The sequence below is a fragment of the Pantherophis guttatus genome, chromosome 2 (assembly GCF_059756535.1).
Source record: "Pantherophis guttatus breed Tessera chromosome 2, ASM5975653v1, whole genome shotgun sequence".
Taxonomy (NCBI): Eukaryota; Metazoa; Chordata; class Lepidosauria; order Squamata; family Colubridae; genus Pantherophis; species Pantherophis guttatus.
Window position 1 is genome coordinate 17,228,767 of NC_142064.1, and position 17,927 is coordinate 17,246,693.

Sequence of the window (17,927 nt, forward strand, 5' to 3'; positions counted from 1 at the left end):
CAGCCAGCCAACTGGTCCAAACTTTTTAAAGTTGCTAAAGTTGAGAAACACTCTTTTGGAGATAGGGAAGCTTTAGAAACTGTCTATTTTTGGTTTTAAAAAACAAACTTTATTAAACATTTAAAAACGAAATGCTACATATATATACACTAAATACATATATATCCATATAAACATTTCATAAAAAGAAAAAGTGACTTTAGTCACATATCCATTGTCTTATTGACGGTGCATTTTTTAAAAAAAAATTATTATCATTCAGAATTTTACATTTGCCTTCATTTCTCCAATTTATCCAATCATACCATTCCATGTTATATAATACTTTGAGTCTACCTTATCTTTCAATTCGAATGTTAATTTATCCATTTCTACACAATTATAGATTTTTTGGAAACTGTCTTAAGTGTGTATGTCTTTATGTGTATCCAACAATTTTTTGCTGTAAACATTTGGATTATTGTAGGATTTTTATATATATATATATATAAAGAGAGAGTGGCTTAAACCTTTGTGGTACGCTTTTTTTGAAAATGTGCTTTTACTAGGATACCTTCAAAACTGGGTACATTTCCCAGAGAAAATTAAATAGCACCAGCAAAGATACTACTGTATATGTTTTATGTAATTTATTACTTGATACTTTGATTTGCTCTTAGGCCATATCAACACTCAAAATGTAAAATGCAGAACCATTAAAGAAATACTGTAATAATTATGGCATTGATTACTTGAATCTCAGCTTCAGTGAAATAGTGGTAATTTAATCAGGGGTGAAATCCAGGTTTTGACAGGTTCTGGTGAACCGGTAGCGGAAATTTTGAGCAGTTTCAGAGAACCGGCAAATACCACCTCTGGCTGGCCCCAGAGTGGGGTGGGAATGGGGATTTTGCAATATCCTTCCCCCAGGAGTGGGGTGGGAATGGAGATTTTGCAGTATCCTTCCCCTGCCATGCTCACCAAGCCACACCATGCCACGCCCACCAAGCCACACCCACAGAACCAGTAGTAAAAAAAATTGGATTTCACCACTGAATTTAATTAAATGTGTATGGCTATCCGGCTTGAAACCATGGCTTTGAGCAGATAGCAACAGTTAAAACGATTACAGCATAATCAATGCAGCCATGCTAAAACAAACAAAACCCTATCTTTGTCTCAAAGGCAACTGGACTTTCTGGTTTTTCTTTGAAGACGTTTCACTTCTCATCCAAGAAGCTTCTTCAGCTCTGACTGGATGGTGAGGAATGGAAAGATTTATACTCCTTGCAGAGTATAAATGACCAGCTGTCTGCAAGGAGTATAAATCCTTCCATTCCCCACCATCCAGTCAGAGCTGAAGAAGCTTCTTGGATGAGAAGTGAAACGTCTTCAAAAAAAAACCAGAAAGTCCAGTTGCCTCTTGGGGAAAAAAAGCACCTTTGGGACAACCATGACCTGGATGACTGAGAATCTCCATAGACACCTATCTTTGTCTCCATCTCTTTTGCACCCTAAACCCCATTGGTGGAAGCCGAGAATCGGCTTGATATCAGCAAGCATTAAGTTGCCGGCGTCCAAATTACACCTTCAGGAATTCCTCCCAGACGCGCTCCCTTACATCTCCTGCCCCATTGACATTTCGCTCTAACACTGATGATGCTACCTAGTTGGGTAATGAAACGTCTGCCAAAAAAAACAAAAACAAACCCCAAGCTCAGAGAGCACCAAGGACCCCTCACGTCAACCCTGAGCTACAAATAGCCTCCTTTAGTGGTGTATTCATAATCATGTTTATACTTTTATCTGTAATCTTATATACGCTTGACAAAAACAAACAAACAAAATAAACATTTCACTCTGCTTTCTCCTTCAACCCGCGCCCGCTTTCCCCCCCCCCACTCCCCGCGGAAGGCGGGGCATCGAAGCAATGGCGCGTCATCACGGAACCCCACCCCCACACACCTTCCTCCCCGCCTCTCCGTCTCCATGGCTACCAGCCTCTCGCGGCCAGAGGCGGCCTGCCGCCAAGCACACGCGGGTGGGGGGGGTTTCTTTTGCGACACTTGCGGCAGCCGTGGCGGCCGCTGCCAGTCCGTCAGCTGATATCCAGCGGTTTGCGTTGAGCCCCGGCTGAGGGGCGAGCAGGAAGCGGAGCCGGCGAGGGCGGTCGCGGGGGCTGAGAAGGCGCCCTTCTTCCAGCAGGAGGAGACGCGGGAGCAGGTAGTAGTCAGTCGGGGGTGGGAGAGTGAGGGGGCAGCACGACGCCTGTTTTAAGGCTGAGCTAAGGTTGCCATTCGGGTAGAAGATGACCGTCAGGCTCCCCCTCTGCCTTATGGTTTCCTTCCCCCCCCCTCTCCATCTTTTCCTATGCATTGCTGACAGCAGGATCCTCTGGCTTCCTCTTCTCCTTCACCCCCTCATTTGACTCTTTCCTTCCCCCCACATTTCTGAAGAGTGAATTCGTGTGTGTTTGTGTGTCTGTGTGTGTTTGTGTGTCTGCCTTGACAACCTGGAGGGATTTATAAGCACCCACTTCAACCCCTCCCTCTCCCCCTTTTAGAATAGAATAAAATAGAATCCTTTATTTTCCCCTTCTATCTCCTCTCTCAAGTGTCGTTTTGGGCTTAATGCTTAATGTTTTTTTTTTTATATATAAATAGGGTTATTTTCAGGGTGAGTTCATGCAAGTTGCCTTATCTGAGAAGCAAGATGTCACATTTATTTATTTATTTTTTTGGAGAAATTCACTCAATTAGCCTCCCAGGGTGCTACAAGACAGCCTTCCCCCCCCCTCCTCTTTCTCTCTCTGTGGATCTCTTGAAGCAGGTTTCCTACCGCCCCCTTTGATCAATCGATCGATCGATCCATCGATTATGTGCCATCAAGTCAGTATCACCTCCCAGCGACCACAGAGATACATTTTTTTTTTCTTCATGAGGATTTGTCCCCTAAGCTGGTCTTCCAGCATTGCACCCATGAAACTGCTGTAATTCGGGTTCATTCAAGCTCTGCTGCTGCTTTTTCCTTTCAACCTTTTCCAGCATTATTTAGATTTTTTTCCAGAGAGCTGGGTCTTTGCATAATGTGTCTGAAATGGGGATAATGTGAGCTTGCTCATTTGTGCCATGAATGAGAACTCTGGGTTGTTTCGTACTATCCTGAAGAGAAGAGGATTATATATATAAAAAAGATTATTCTATATATATATCTATATATCTATATCTATATCTATATATCTATATCTATATCTATATCTATCTATCTATCTATCTATCTATCTATCTATCTATCTATCTATCTATACACACACACACACACACACACACACACACACACACACATATACACATACACACACCCTGTTTCCCCCAAAATAAGACATCCCCTGATAATAAGTCCAATTGGGCTTTTGAGTGCATGGCAATAAGGCCAAGCACTTATTTCAGGGTTCAAAGAATATAAAACAGGGTCTTATTTTCGGGGAAACAATCCTCCCCCCCCTCTCCTCCTTTCCTCTCTTCTCTTCTCCCCTCCTCTCCTCTAGATGGGGATACCATTACTACCCAATTTGTACCAAGTGTGCCTCTCCCTCTCTCTGATATTCTTTACCCCGTTTGAATGTCATCTTTTTCGATAAAATCTATTCATTTCTGCCTGTGTCATATGCAACCTTGTTTTCCTGGCAAGAGATCCCCCTTTTGTCTACTTATCATTAACTCATACTTATTTTGGCAGGTTTTCCTCAGCCCCGAAATGAGAATCCGTTGTTCCATTGTGTTTCAGTAAGATGATCTATTTTTGCACCCATGAAACTGAAATGTGCACATGGATCCGTGCACATATTATAGTTCTCTTAAAACTCTGCACTCAAATCAAGAGATGAGCTTGGGCAAATCAAGAGATGAGCGTGAGAATTCTAGGAAAACAAAAAATTCTTTCTTTTCCTATTTTTTTTTTTAAAATAGTTACTTACTGGTTTGTATTGATTGCTTCATATGGAAGGAAGCACTCTGGTGGTCCCAGAGATGCATTTGCTGTTAGTCCACAGATGAATATTTAGCATCTTGTTGTTGTAGTAAAACCACTGCTTTGCGGATGGAGGCGTTATCCGTGTCAGAGGTAGTTTTCTGATTTCAATGGCAGATTCCTTATTGGAACCATATTGGAACCATATAATGGCAGATTCCTTATTGGAACCATATAATAAGAGACACCCTCTTTTTCTTCCATTTGATGTGAGAGGGAAATATCTCTTTTCTGCACATACTGGATTTGGATGGCTAATATTTCTTTCGGCCTTGATTTTCCTTCATGTACAGTACTGGGTTACTCTTCTCCTTTCCAGCTTTTATTTCTTGCATAACATTAGTCTCATTAGACTAGTTTTGTTATGTGTACTTTATGAACCGTGGACTTTTCTTTGTATTTTTTTTCCCGTGAAGGCATTTTGCTTCTCATCCAAGAAGCTTCTTCAACTCTGAATGAGGACGGGGGAGAGGGGGAGTTGGGGAAATGGAAGGATTTATATTTCTTGCAGTCATTGGTAGATAGCACTTCATTGAGGCCACTTGGGAGGTTATTTATGCTAAGCACCAGATGACCGCAAGGAATATAAATCCTTCCATTCCTCCCACTGCCATTCAGAATCGAAGAAGCTTCTTGGATGAGAAGCAAAATGCCTTTAAGGAAAAACAAAGAAAAGTCCATTTGCCTTTTAAAAAATCGCCTTTGGGAGAACCGTGACTTGGAAGAGTGAGAATCTTCATAGACATCCAGAGTAGAGGTTCTCAACCTATAGTCCCTAGACCCTGGGCCGGGGGGGGGGGGTGCAATGTCACCACAGGGGGTCCATGAATGCTTGAAGAAATGTTATGATTTAAATCTTGAGTTAAGACTTGGGGGTCTGTGGCCACAAAAGGTATTTAAAGGGAGTCCATTGTGAAGTAAAGGTTGAGAACCACTGATCTAGAGCAGTCTGTTTCCTTCCATATCATGCTGTTGGGAAATTGTGGGGGCTGGTTGGGCCTGTTTTGTTTGGCTCCTTATGCCTGGAACTGATTGGATTGCTTGTGGTTTGGAAGTTTTACCTGTGGAAACTGTTAGGCATTAGCATATTCTAAAGAAAAATTAGGTTGGTTTAGGAATGGCATTAATAAACTACTACAGTTTATGATTTGTTTTCACTAAGATCAGTTGAGGAAACCATAATAGCATGGACCATTATCATAAATCATGTTTTACAAACAGTAATTGAAATCATATAGTGTTATCAATTGAAACCAAATAAATCCAATTATGCGCTAGTTTGCTCTGGTTGCTGATTGCTTCTTTTTTTCCCTCATCCCTCTTTCAGATTATCTTCTTAGCACATGTTCTTTTCCAATGGCTACTGTTTTGGGAAATAAGAACTGCTTAATGTCTGTGGAGATTCTCAGACATCCAGGTTATGGTTGTCCCAAAAGTGCTTTTTCAAAAGGCAACTGGACTTTGTTTTTCACAAAACAGAAGTCCAGCTTTTCAAAACAATCAAAGTGCTGAATTTTTTTGGTGTAACAACTGTACTTTCTAGCCAAAATCTTAAGCTTTTGAGGTCATATCTTAAATGAATTTCATTTCTAATTATGATTACTATATTGGTTTATTGCCAAATAACTGCACACAGAATTGCTGTGTTGAAGCAGAATTAAATTGAAGGGTTGCAAAGTTTTCCATAATACTCTTTTTTTCTCTGTCATGCTGATTAGTATCCAATATGAAGTTAATGTAATTACTTTAGGAGATTTTTTTTTATGTCTAGAGCTCTGAAATATAAATATGGCTCAACAGCACATACTTCCAATAAGTGTACACGCAAATGAGTGAATTTATTTTAAGTATCATCAGTTTAAGGAACATAACCTTAACTGAACAATTGAAAAGTAATTTATATCTGGAGAAATTCTATTTTCTATTATTATATACTGGTACTTTTCCAAATACAAGATTTGACTTGGGCACAGTACTGTCACCATAAATATTTGTAGGAAGTTGGAGTGCCTTTAACCGTTCTGTTGATTATGAATGGTTGTATTCATCCAATGTGCTTAAACTTTGGTTGTTTAATCAAGATTGTTGAATAAATAAGGCTTGGTGTGGTGCACTTTTTGTTGTGGTCTGCTGGCTGCCGGCAGCAGTTGAATCAGATGAAGAGGCGTGGGAATCAGGGTCAGCATCAAGACAACCGGAGAGCTCCGAGGGGGAAGAGGGAATGGAGCTGTCAGAGAGAGAGAGACAGAGGTGGAGCCTGTGCCATCCGTCAGCCCTCAGATAGTCAACAGCCGCCAGGTCTGGAAGTGGTTGAGGAAGAAGAGGAGGAACAGCTGGGTCCAGTGCCTGGTGCGTGGATACGCAGAATGCAGAGGAGAGGAGAGCAGTGGAGATCCATGGGCTGATCCTTGGGAAGGAAGAGCCCCCCCCTACTATGGGAATAAAAGGCAGGGGGTGGAGATGAATAGATGTGGCAGACAACTATTCATCTCCCTGCCGGTCGGATCTGTTAGCCTGCATTGAAACAGAAACTTTTTGCAGGGGCTGCTGGCGCTCCTAATAAAGGAATCATTGATTTAACTTCAGAGGGTTTGTCATATTTGCGGAACTGGGTCAGAACACTTTTGATGCTTTTAAACCATGGTTTACATATCCTGGCCTATATTAGGCTAACTATAAACAAGCAAGCATTTTGGTTCATCAAGTTGTTGAAACCAGTGTGATGAAAGTATATCAATTACTGTATTTATACCCTATCTTTCCTTTGAGAATTTAAAAACGATTATGGACCTCTCCTAATTTAATCCTGCCTGTCAGGCAGACTGAACTGAGAAAAAGTGAAACAGGTAGTCCTCGACATATCACCACAATTGAACCCAAATTTTCAGTTGCTAAGCAAGACAGTTGTTACGTGCATTTTGGCCCTTTTTATGACCTTTCTTGCCACAGTGATTAAGTGAATCCTTGGAGTTCTTATTAATGTGGTTGTTAAGTGAACCTGGCATTCCCATTGACTTTGCTTATCAGAAGGTCACAAAAGGTGATCACATGACCCCAGGACACCACCATTGGCATCATAAATATGAGCCAATTGCCAAGCGTCTGAATTTTGATCATGTGACCATGGGGATGATGCAATGGTCGTAAGTGTGAAATATGGTCATAAGTCATTTTTTCCAGTGCCGTTTAATTTTGAACAGTAACTAAACATAATGGTTGTAAATTGAGGATTAGCTGTACCTCAGCTCACCCAGTGAGCTGAGTTGAGATTAGATCTTTTAGCAGTTAAATGCCTTAACTGCTATTTTACAAGGAAGCTTAAGAACTACCATGTTTTCCCAAAAATAAGACACTGTCTTATATTTTTTTGAACCCTGAAATACGTGCTTGGCTTTATTGCCATGCGCTCAAAAGCCTGATTGGGCTTATTAGGGGATGTCTTATTTTGGGGAAAACAGGGTAGCTTTGTAAACGTGTTGAATTTATGGCACATATGTTGCTTTTCTCATCTCTTGGGTGAGATTTCTCTCTTTACTTGTATACATAAAGAGATTTTAATCTACATTTCCGGCTTGTATCCTATTTGGGCAAGGCACACCAGGTTAAAGTATTTGCCAACATTTACAGTTAACAGAATAATTTGTGTAGGCTTTTGTGGTATTTTTGTGTGTGGAATAATATGTGCACAGTTTTTAACTGGAAAAAGTTAATTCCAAGTGTGAAATTTTTCCATGGATATATCCATGAAGTCCTCAGGAGTTAAAACATAAGAACTCTTCTTGTTACCTAAGAGCAATGCTAAATTTTCATGCTGTATTTTAGGCCATGGTTTGTTAAAGAGGTAGCATTTAGCTAGGTTCCCACAACAAGTTAAGCCTATGAACCAGGGTTTGTAGGCTTCAAGAGCTGTATTCATATAGAAAACCCAAACCAGAAGTGTACATTATAGAAATAGCAATAGCATTTAGGCTTATATAGAGCGCACTCTAGGCAATTTACAATGTAAGCATTATTTGCATATTGCCCCCAACAATCTGGGTCCTCATTTTAATGACCTCGGAAAAATGGAAGGGTCAATCTTGAGCCCCATCAGGATCAAACTCCAGGCTGTGGGCAGAATTTGCCTACAATACTACACTTTAACTACTGCGCTACAAGGTCTCCATTATTAATTAATTACACTTCTACACCATGTACAATATCTTACCTAAATGGCTGGGGAGTTACAATAGAATTATGGATTTGCAATAATGGATTTACCATAAAATTATGATTTAGTGTGCTGCATGAACCCAGGTTAAGTGTTCTTGAATCTAATTAACTTTCTTAAAAATAATTTTTTATAGAAGTGTATATTGTAAGCTTATAGACCGTGATGGCGAACCTATGGCACGTGTGCCACAGGTGGCACGCGGAGCCATATCTGTGGGCATGCAAGCATTGCCCTAACTCAGCTCCAGCGTGCATGTGCGGGCCGGCCAGCTGATTTTCAGGCCTTCTGGGCCCACCAGAAGTTGGGAAGCGGGCCATTTCCGGCCTCCAGAGGGCATCATGTGTGTGTGTGTGTGTGTAAGGCTGTTTTTGCCCTCCCCAGGCTCCAAGAAAGCATCTGGAGCCTGCGGAGAGCGAAAAACGGGCCTACCGGGCTCACCTTTTTGCTGTCACGCTGCACATGCATGTGCGGGGGAGGGTGGGGGTGGGGGCATTGAATTATGGGTGTGGGCACGCATGCGACCCCCCCCAATCTCCCCCCACTTTTGGCACCCAACAGCAAAAAGGTTAGCCATCGCTGTTATAGACCTTTCCCTTTCTGTGATGAAGCCTCGCTGAATTCAGTAATACTTTTGAGTAGTAAGGATGCTGCACAGTTTTGTTTTGTTTTTTGCATTGATGGAGAGAGATGAATGGGGCAGAGGAAATGGAAGATGAATTTCAATAGTATCTCTAGAAATTAATCTATCCCCAGTATTTGTATATTTTCTTTTATTTATCTGGATGCATTCTTGTCCCTATTGCAGATGCATGCATTGCAAATGCATATAAGCGTTGTGTATACAAGGAGCAGTTGGCGAGTTTCCATGGCAGGGAAGACTTAAAAAGGACTGGTTAAAAATAGTAATACAAATGTTTATGTTCTGTATTTATATTTGGCACTACCAGTTCATTTTCATCCTCACAACAGCTGAAGCCTTCCAGTAAGCAAGTGGGCCAGAAGCAGGCAACAAAGACCTTACGGGGAGGCTTAGCTGTGTATACCTGTCTGTTTCCCCCTCATGTCAATTTCCCTATAGTTAATTATTATATTTGAGACAAGAAATAAGCCTTTCTCTGTTTTTTTCTTGTTTAAACCAATTTTCTTATTTAGTGTTCAGAGGGAGAGAGGGAACGGGAGAGAGAGAGAGAGAAAGAAAAAAACACTGAAGTGAATAGAAAGCAACAAAGTATATTATATATATTTTAATGTCGTATTGAACTTTGACCACACAGAATAAAATGGATAGGAAACTAGTTCCCAAAAATACCTATCAATCCAGTCTCTGATTGTACACATTTTCCAACATTAGAAAAACATCCATGATGTTGTACCTTATGTTTAGTAACTCTGTAATTCTCCCCATATGAAACATTTCTGATTTTTAATATATAATTCAAATGCAGATACGTATCTTTAAACTGTATTGAATTTTATAACACAGATTAAGAAACCTTCCATTATTAAAAGAGAATAGGACAGTTGTGAAGATTTCCTATGATTAAATATTTCCTCTGTGGAGTCCTGAAAGAATGGTTGTGCTCCAGCCTTTGAATTAGCTTTGTTTCAAAGGAGTGCAAGACCAAACACTATGTACCAGTGGTGAAATCCAAATTTTTTTTACAACCAGTTCTGTGGGCGTGGCATGGTGTGGCTTGATGGGCATGGCTTGGTGGGCATGGCAGGGGAAGGATACTGCAAAACCTCCATTCCCACCCCACTCCAGGGGAAGGATAATGCAATATCTCCATTCCCACCCCACTCCAGGGGAAGGATACCGCAAAATATCCATTCCCACCCCACTCCAGGGGAAGGATACTGCAAAATCCCCATTCCCTCCCCACTCTGAGGCCAGCCAGAGGTGATATTTGCCGGTTCTCCGAACTACTCAAAATTTCCGCTACCGGTTCTCCAAACTGCTCAAAATTTCCGCTACGGGTTCTCCAAACTGCTCAAAATTTCTGCTACCGGTTCTCTAGAACCTGCTGTATTTCACCCCTGGTATGTATGGTCAACGCAGATATCTGTAGAATCTAGTGGCTTCATCAGAATGATAAAACCTGTATCATAATATTATGACTTAAACTTCCCCTGGAGTGAAATTGTGATAGATGCACAAAAATCTCACTGTGGGACACTGAAGGGAAAAACTACAGGCACAATGAAAAAGTTAATACAGGCACATGGCTTTCTAATATCACAGCAAGGACTTGGTTGCATTTTTAGTAATGGAATTACTAAATTCTACCGTATTTCTTGGATGGACTGCTGCAATCTTTGTGGCGGAAGTATCATTTCAGCCATTATACATGTTATAAATATTCACTTTATGAAAATTCCAGTTTTGATAGTATTTGTTTTTTAAATCAGGCTATTAATACTTTTCGCTGGCACTAGACTATTGAAATTTAAAATAATCTTAGTTATTATAAGAGGAACTTTAACGTATTAGAACTGCAGAATAGCAATTAATTTTAATTCATTTCAGTTAAAACATCTTTTGGTACCCTGTTTCCCCCAAAATAAGACATCCCCTAATAATAAGCCCAATCGGGCTTTTGAGCGGATGGCAATAAGGGCAAGTGCTTATTTCAGGGTTCAAAAAAATATAAGACAAGGTCTTATTTCCGAGGAACCACGGTACTACAATTTAATCATATGCATCCACAGCATCTAAAATACTCAAATTATTGCCTGTATTGAAATGAGTTTAGGTTATTAAATTCTAGAGTATTTTTAAAATCAACAAAGCATCACTAAGGATATTAATTATTTGCAAGAATTCTGGAATAAAAAGTTGGAATATCTCATATTAAGAAATCTGTAGTTCAGAGTCTTAAAAATATTAAAAATATTATAGCCTCAAAATCAGACAATTCATCAAATCTTTCTTTTGTATGTATTTGTCCCCCAGATCTAATTAACAATCTCTTCTTAAAAACCTCCAGTGATGGAGAATTAACTCTGGGGAACATACAAAATTTAACCATCCAGCATCTGAAGTCACAGTAATTCCAATTTTATAAGAAAATGACTAACCTAAAGAGTTTGCTTAGCCTCCTGGCTCAAATACCTAAGGGAATAGCCAGGTGTTTAATGGCTTACAAAAAGCTAACGGGGTCTAGATCTCTGTGTTACATAACCATGTTACCTAAAAATTGAATGTCTTGATTACTTTTGACTCAGTATCATATTGTTAAGAATAAAAATGAATAAATATTGATTTGTTGAGTTAGAATTATTTACCATGGGCATTCTAAAAGCAAAAATAATAATATGCTTACTGTTGCAACCAATTTTTGTATGAGGCTAGTGATAGATTAGAATTTTCATCTTGCTCCCAACATCTTTGCTTTATGTAATTCAATGAATATTTTATTTCCAGTACAATATGTATACTGTAATTAAGTTCCCGTTTAGGCCTTATTGATATAATTTGGTGCGTTTTGTCTTTCAGGTATGCTGAAAAATCTCCAAACTTTTTTCCTCAACCTTTCTTGCTTAACTTCTTTCGACATTCTTTGAGCATAAGAAATTATATTCAATATATATTGAATTTCCATTAATATATTTTTGATTAACTCATTCCCAGGATAACAGATCCTTCTTTGGTACATTGATATACATCATGTTTTTTAAAAAAATAAGCTTTAGGATTCATGTTGCCTAATTCAGTATTGTTTCTTCTGAACATGGACAGACACATACATTTTTTACATGTTTGTGTGTATTTTTCTGTCCTATATAAACTATAAAATGCAAGGGGAAAAATATTAGCTTTTATTTGTGTTTTCTACCATGAACAAAGTATAATCTTTTGCTTGTAGGAATATATGGACTAAATTCTGGCTTTCTGTGAATAAACCTTTGGACTGTTTATAGAAGTGATAGTGATAGATGTTAATTAGAATTTCTGGTTTGTTCCTCTCAAACTAGCTAGCAATCAGAAGGCAAGAATTAACCATGATTTCCAGCTTTGGTTAGAATATTTATCACGAGTTTTGAGTTTATATGCATTACAGAGCCCAAGGTTTGCTTAGCTAGGAATACCAGTCGCAAAAATACCTTGTTCATGTTGATATAAAATTCTGTGTTACTGTATTGTGTGGACATACTCTCCATGAGTGTATACGTTTGGATCTGACTTCAGGTGGTTGTGTGAACTTGGCTGATTTATTTAATTAATGTTAAAAAACGGTTGTTGGAGAAATGCCATAATGAAACCTATAAGCCATTCATGTGAGCTTAGTTGTCTCAGGGCTTTTAGAAAATCAAAGGGGCAGTTCTAGTCTCATTATTATGAAGAACAATCCATAGCATCAGTGAAGCAATAATTATTGCCTGGAGTTAAGTGGGTTGTGAGCAAAGATTGATCTGACTGGGAAGTTAGCCATGCTGCTGCTTGTAATGATAATCCACCAATAAAAACTGAAGAAAGGAATTTTGAGAAAAATTATATTCCCAAAGTGCAAGGATTAGCTCCATATATATCCTTATATCTTATCCCTCAAACTTCTGTTCATTTTAAAGCTAGACTGGATCTAGGCCAGTGGTGGGTTTCAAATTTTTTTACTGCCTGTTCTGTGGGTGTGGCTTGGTGGGCGTGGCAGGGGAAGGATACTGTAAAATCTCCATTCCCACCCTATTCCAGGGGAAGGATACTGCAAAATCCTCATTTCCTCCCAATCATCTGGGACTCTGGAGGCAGAGAATAGATGGGGGCGGGGCCAGTCAGAGGTGGTATTTACCGGTTCTCCGAACTACTCAGAATTTCCGCTACCGATTCTCCAGAACTGGTCAGAACCTGCTGAAACCTACCTCTGATCTAGGCCTTAATTCAATCATTGATGCTGAACTCAAACATAACAATTGTTTTCCTGGCAACAATATGGGAATGTTACACCGCTTGAGGGATATACCTCAATCTCTCAGTCTTGATCAGTGTTGGGGAACCTTTTCGGCACATACGCGGGGGGAGTGCCAGAAACCGGAAGAGCAGCTCCCTGGCACGCACGCATGGGAGCGCTGGAAACCAGAAGAGCAGTTCCCTGGGGCTCTGGTTCCCTGGTCTTCCAGTTTCTGGCGCGCATGCGAAGACCAGCTGGAACATGCACGCCAGAACCCGGAAGAGCCACGGCCGACGGCTGGCGTGCCTGAAGCGATGGCTCTGCATGCCACTTCCGGCACACATGCCATAGGTTTGCCACCATGGGTCTAGATTAAAGTGATGGGATTAGTTTTGGCTAGCCCCAAGTCTCTTATCTTGCAAGCTTAGACAAAGTCAGCCAAGTGTTAGTGATATTCTTAGGATATGATATCCAACATGCACTTGGTATGTTGTATAGTTGTATCTGAGAATGTGAGGAAGCAGTATAAACCCCTCTATGACAATTACTGTATTAGATTCAAATAGGATGGTGTGACAAGTTCAGGTATATAAAGAGCAATTATAGAGTACAGTTAATTTTTAACCTGAAACTATTTGGTGACTTTTCAAAGTTACAACGGAGTACCATCAGTACGCTGACGACACCCAGCTGTACATCTCCACCCCGGATCACCCCAATGATGCCCTTGAAGTGATGTCCCGGTGCCTGGAGGCCGTACGGATCTGGATGAGGAGGAACAGGCTCAGGCTCAACCCATCCAAGACCGAGTGGCTGTGGTTTCTGACGTCCCGATATAGTCAGTTGACGCCATCACTGACTATTGGGGGCGAATCACTGGCCCCCACGGAGAGGGCTCGCAACTTGGGCGTCCTCCTGGATTCACGGCTGTCTTTAGAAGAGCACCTGACGGCCGTGACCGGGAGGATTTTTTATCAGGTTCGCCTGATTCGCCAGTTGCGTCCCTTTCTGGATCGGGACTCGTTATGCACAGTCACTCATGCCCTCGTCACCTCCCGCCTGGACTATTGTAATGCTCTCTACATGGGGCTCCCCTTGAGGAGCACCCGGAGGCTCCAACTGGTGCAGAGTGCAGCCGTGCGGGTGGTAATGGGAGCGTCATGACGCTCCCATGTGACACCTCTCCTGCGCGAGCTGCACTGGCTCCCGGTGGTCTTCCGGGTGCGCTTCAAGGTTTTGGTTACCACCTTCAAAGCGCTCCATGGCTTAGGACCTGGTTATCTGCGGGACCGCCTACTACCACCAATAGCCTCCCACCGGCCAGTACGCTCTCAAACAGTGTCGGCTGGCGACCCCTAGGGGGAGAGCCTTCTCTGTGGGGGCACCTACCGTCTGGAATGAGCTCCCCCCAGAGATACGGAGGATTCCGGATCTGCGCACCTTCCGCCGCGCTGTGAAGACTTTTTTATTCCATCAAGCGGGCTTGGCCTAATCTCCTCCCTCTTTTAATATGTAAATTTTAATCTGTTTTTAAATTATTGGGGTGTTTTAATCTGTCTGGGCCAAAATGATTTAATTTGATTTTATCTGGTTTTAAATTTTGTGTATTTATGTATTTTATTGCTTGGCTGTTCACCGCCCTGAGTCCTTCGGGAGTAGGGTGGTATACAAATCAAAAATAAATAAATAAAAAAATAAAAAAACAACGATGCTGAAAAAAGTGACCGTTTTTCACACTTATGACCGACCATTGCAGCATCCCTATGGTCACATGATCAAAATTCAGATGCTTGGCAACTGACTCATATTTATGACGGTTGCAGTGACCCCGGGCCTTGTGATCACCTTTTGCAACTTTCTGGCAAGCAAAGTCAATGGGGGAGTCAGATTCACTTAACAACCGTGTTACTAATTTCAGATTGCAATGATTTACTTAACAAGTGTGACAAGAAAGGTTGTAAAATGGGGCAAAATTCACTTAAATGTCCCGCTTAGCAACGGAAATTTTGGGCTCAATTGTGATCGTAAATCGAGAACTACCTATACAAGATATGTATAGCATTTGCCACTGAATTCTCCCAGTTTCCCTGTATGGTCAAAATACTTAACATGTTTTGGATGGAGCTGAGCGTTTACTAGCTGGATGCCCTTTCTGAGGTCATGCAGAGTTCGGAGCAGATATTTTTAGGAGAGAATTACTTCTAATATTACTCATTAAACACTGAGATTATCATGTATGAAAGCAGCAGCTAAATTTATAAATGACCCGATTCAAATTATTATGGGAAAAAATGTTTTGTTAGTAGTCTGCTCTTCTTCTCTTGCTAACCTTAGTTCATCTGGAAGAATTAAAATGCCTTCAATGTTGTGTTATCTGTAGTTGTGAAGCATGGGATGGCATCACTCCACTTACTACCACTACTTAGATGTACTTGCTGTACGTTCACAAGATCATATTTCTAAAATCCTACTAAACAAAATGAGTTTTTATGTTTTTATTAAACTTTTGCAGTTGAAACCATATTAATTGCATTTTCAGGCGTGAATCCATAATGGCGGGCAACAGTTTGGTCCTGCCAGTTGTGCTGTGGGGACGCAAAGCTCCTACTCACTGTGTATCCGCTACGCTATTAATAGATGATGTTTCAATGATTGTCACAGGATGTCACGACGGGCAGATATGTCTATGGGACCTCTCTTCAGATTTAGAAGTAAGTTTAATTTGTGGAATTAGGAAATTTTTCAGAATGATACACAAATTTTATTTGAAATGTTTTAGAAATATAGTCTAAGTACATAAGTTATATTTGAAATGTTTTAAAAGTATAGTTTAAGTACATTTCTATACAGTTCACTTTGAACTGGGTGCATGTTTTGTAATTTCTTGAAAAGGCATTGCTAACAGTATCTTTGTGTTTCCTGGGAAAATCCTTGCTTCCTAAACAAGAACAGTCAATATATGTTATTGATATTTATAGGCTTGCTTTTGTGGGGCTGCTGGTTTTTTTTAAAAAAAATCATTAAATCATGGAAAATCAATGAACTCTTTTGAAAAGTGGCTCTGCAGGGCTTCCTTTCTCCCATGACCCTTTGGAGGTCAACATGCTTAGATTAATTTAAAAAGAACAACTAATTCAAATACTGATTTTGGAATGCACCGTTTCTGTTTCTCCAATCCTGCTTCTAAAAATGCACTATTGATTTATTTATTTCCAAGGCATGCAGAGCGCTCGTAATTCGGACCGAACCTTTGAGCAATTTTGATATCCAAACAAATAACCTAGAGTCTGAAATCATTATTGAATACTTTTATATCCCTTTTTGTTCAATTCATATGGTCAGATATTACATTCAGTTGCATTTGCAGCATATTCATGAAGAAACTTAACGTACTGCCTTAATATTAATATTATTAATATTATATTAATATTAAATGTATTAGTGATATCTGTTCTGGTAAAGGGAAGTAACTTTCAAGAATATATTTTCTGTTTTCTGCTTGTAACATTAGATAAGAAAGAAAAAGGTGGCTAATCCCATACAAATTTTGAGTAGGCTATTCCCCAATTTTCGTAGTTTTGGCTTTATCATGCTTCTAGCGGATTAAAAAAATGGTCTTCTGCAGTCACAACATAAGCCTACGATTTGAAAATCAGGCTTGCTCTACGGAGTGGAGAGTTGGTATCTAACAGAAAGCCACTTGAAGAGACTAGAAGCATTTGAAATGTGGATTTACAGACGGCTGTTACGTATAAACTGGGTTGACAAAATCAGAAATGAGGAGGTGATAAGCCGCCTGGGAAAGCAAAGGGAAATCATCAAAACCATTAAAAACCGAAAGTTAGAATATTTTGGAGCCTGGTGGCGCAGTGGACTAAGTGCTGTTAAAGTAGCACTTAGTTGCCAGCTGCCTGCAATTACTGCAAGTTCAAATCTCACCAGGCTCAAGGTTGACTCAGCCTTCCATCCTTTAGAGGTGGGTAAAATGAGGACCCAGATTGTGGGGACAATAAGCTGACTTTGTATAAAAAAGAACATCACTTGGGGCCCCCCGAAAGCCCTACTAAGCAGGTATATACAAAAGTATGAAGGCTATTGCTTAACGCATTGTAAGCCGCCCTGAGTCTCCGGAGAAGGGCGGCATATAAATCGAACTAATAAATAAATAAATAAATAAATAAATAAATAAATAAATAAATAAATAAATAAATAAATAAATGTGATACGACACCCAGGAAAATACGCCATACTTCACTTAATCCTTCAGGGAAAGATTGAAGGCAAATGAGGTGCAGGCAGAAGAAGAACATCATGGCTTCAAAATCTAAGGGACTGGTTTGGATAAAATTCAACAGCACTTTTTTGTGTGACTGTTGATAAAAATAGGATTGCCAACATGATAGCCAATGTCCGATGACGGATATGGCACAAGAAGAAGAAGATGATTCCCCAGTTTTAATTTGTGATCCATTTAGAAGAAAAAGCTGTAAAATCTTTCTTAGCAAGTACCTCCTAACAGTGCGATTGCACTGGATTCTTTTGTTTCCCACACAAAGAATAGTGCCTAATTGGATGCTCTTTTGGAATGCAAAACACAGTATCAAATACAGCTCCAAGGGACTACCTTGACCATCTTTCACATATTGGACCAGTCTTCAGTTTTCATGAATTGTAAATAAATCAACCTGTGGAATCATCTTCCAAAGAAATATTCATTACCTTTAAAATAATTTTTGAAAGAGCAAGATGAATGATACTTATCTGGCAGAGGATTTGTGTGATGCATGCCTTTTATTTGGAATTAATTAAAGCCATATCAA

At 40.1% G+C, this 17,927-nt stretch overlaps 1 protein-coding gene across 2 annotated transcripts in view; it reads left to right on the forward strand.

The window, feature by feature from the left end:
- Positions 1–1,970: 1,970 nt before the first annotated feature.
- The window catches only part of WDR7 (WD repeat domain 7), a 240,191-nt gene continuing 224,234 nt past the window's right edge, over positions 1,971–17,927 (forward strand). For both annotated transcript variants that reach the window (XM_034442484.2, XM_034442485.2), the window contains exons 1-2: positions 1,971–2,202; positions 15,647–15,818. In XM_034442484.2, the coding sequence (XP_034298375.2) occupies positions 15,660–15,818 (159 nt within the window). In that variant the 5' untranslated portion in view covers positions 1,971–2,202; positions 15,647–15,659. The remainder of the gene's footprint in view (positions 2,203–15,646; positions 15,819–17,927) is intronic.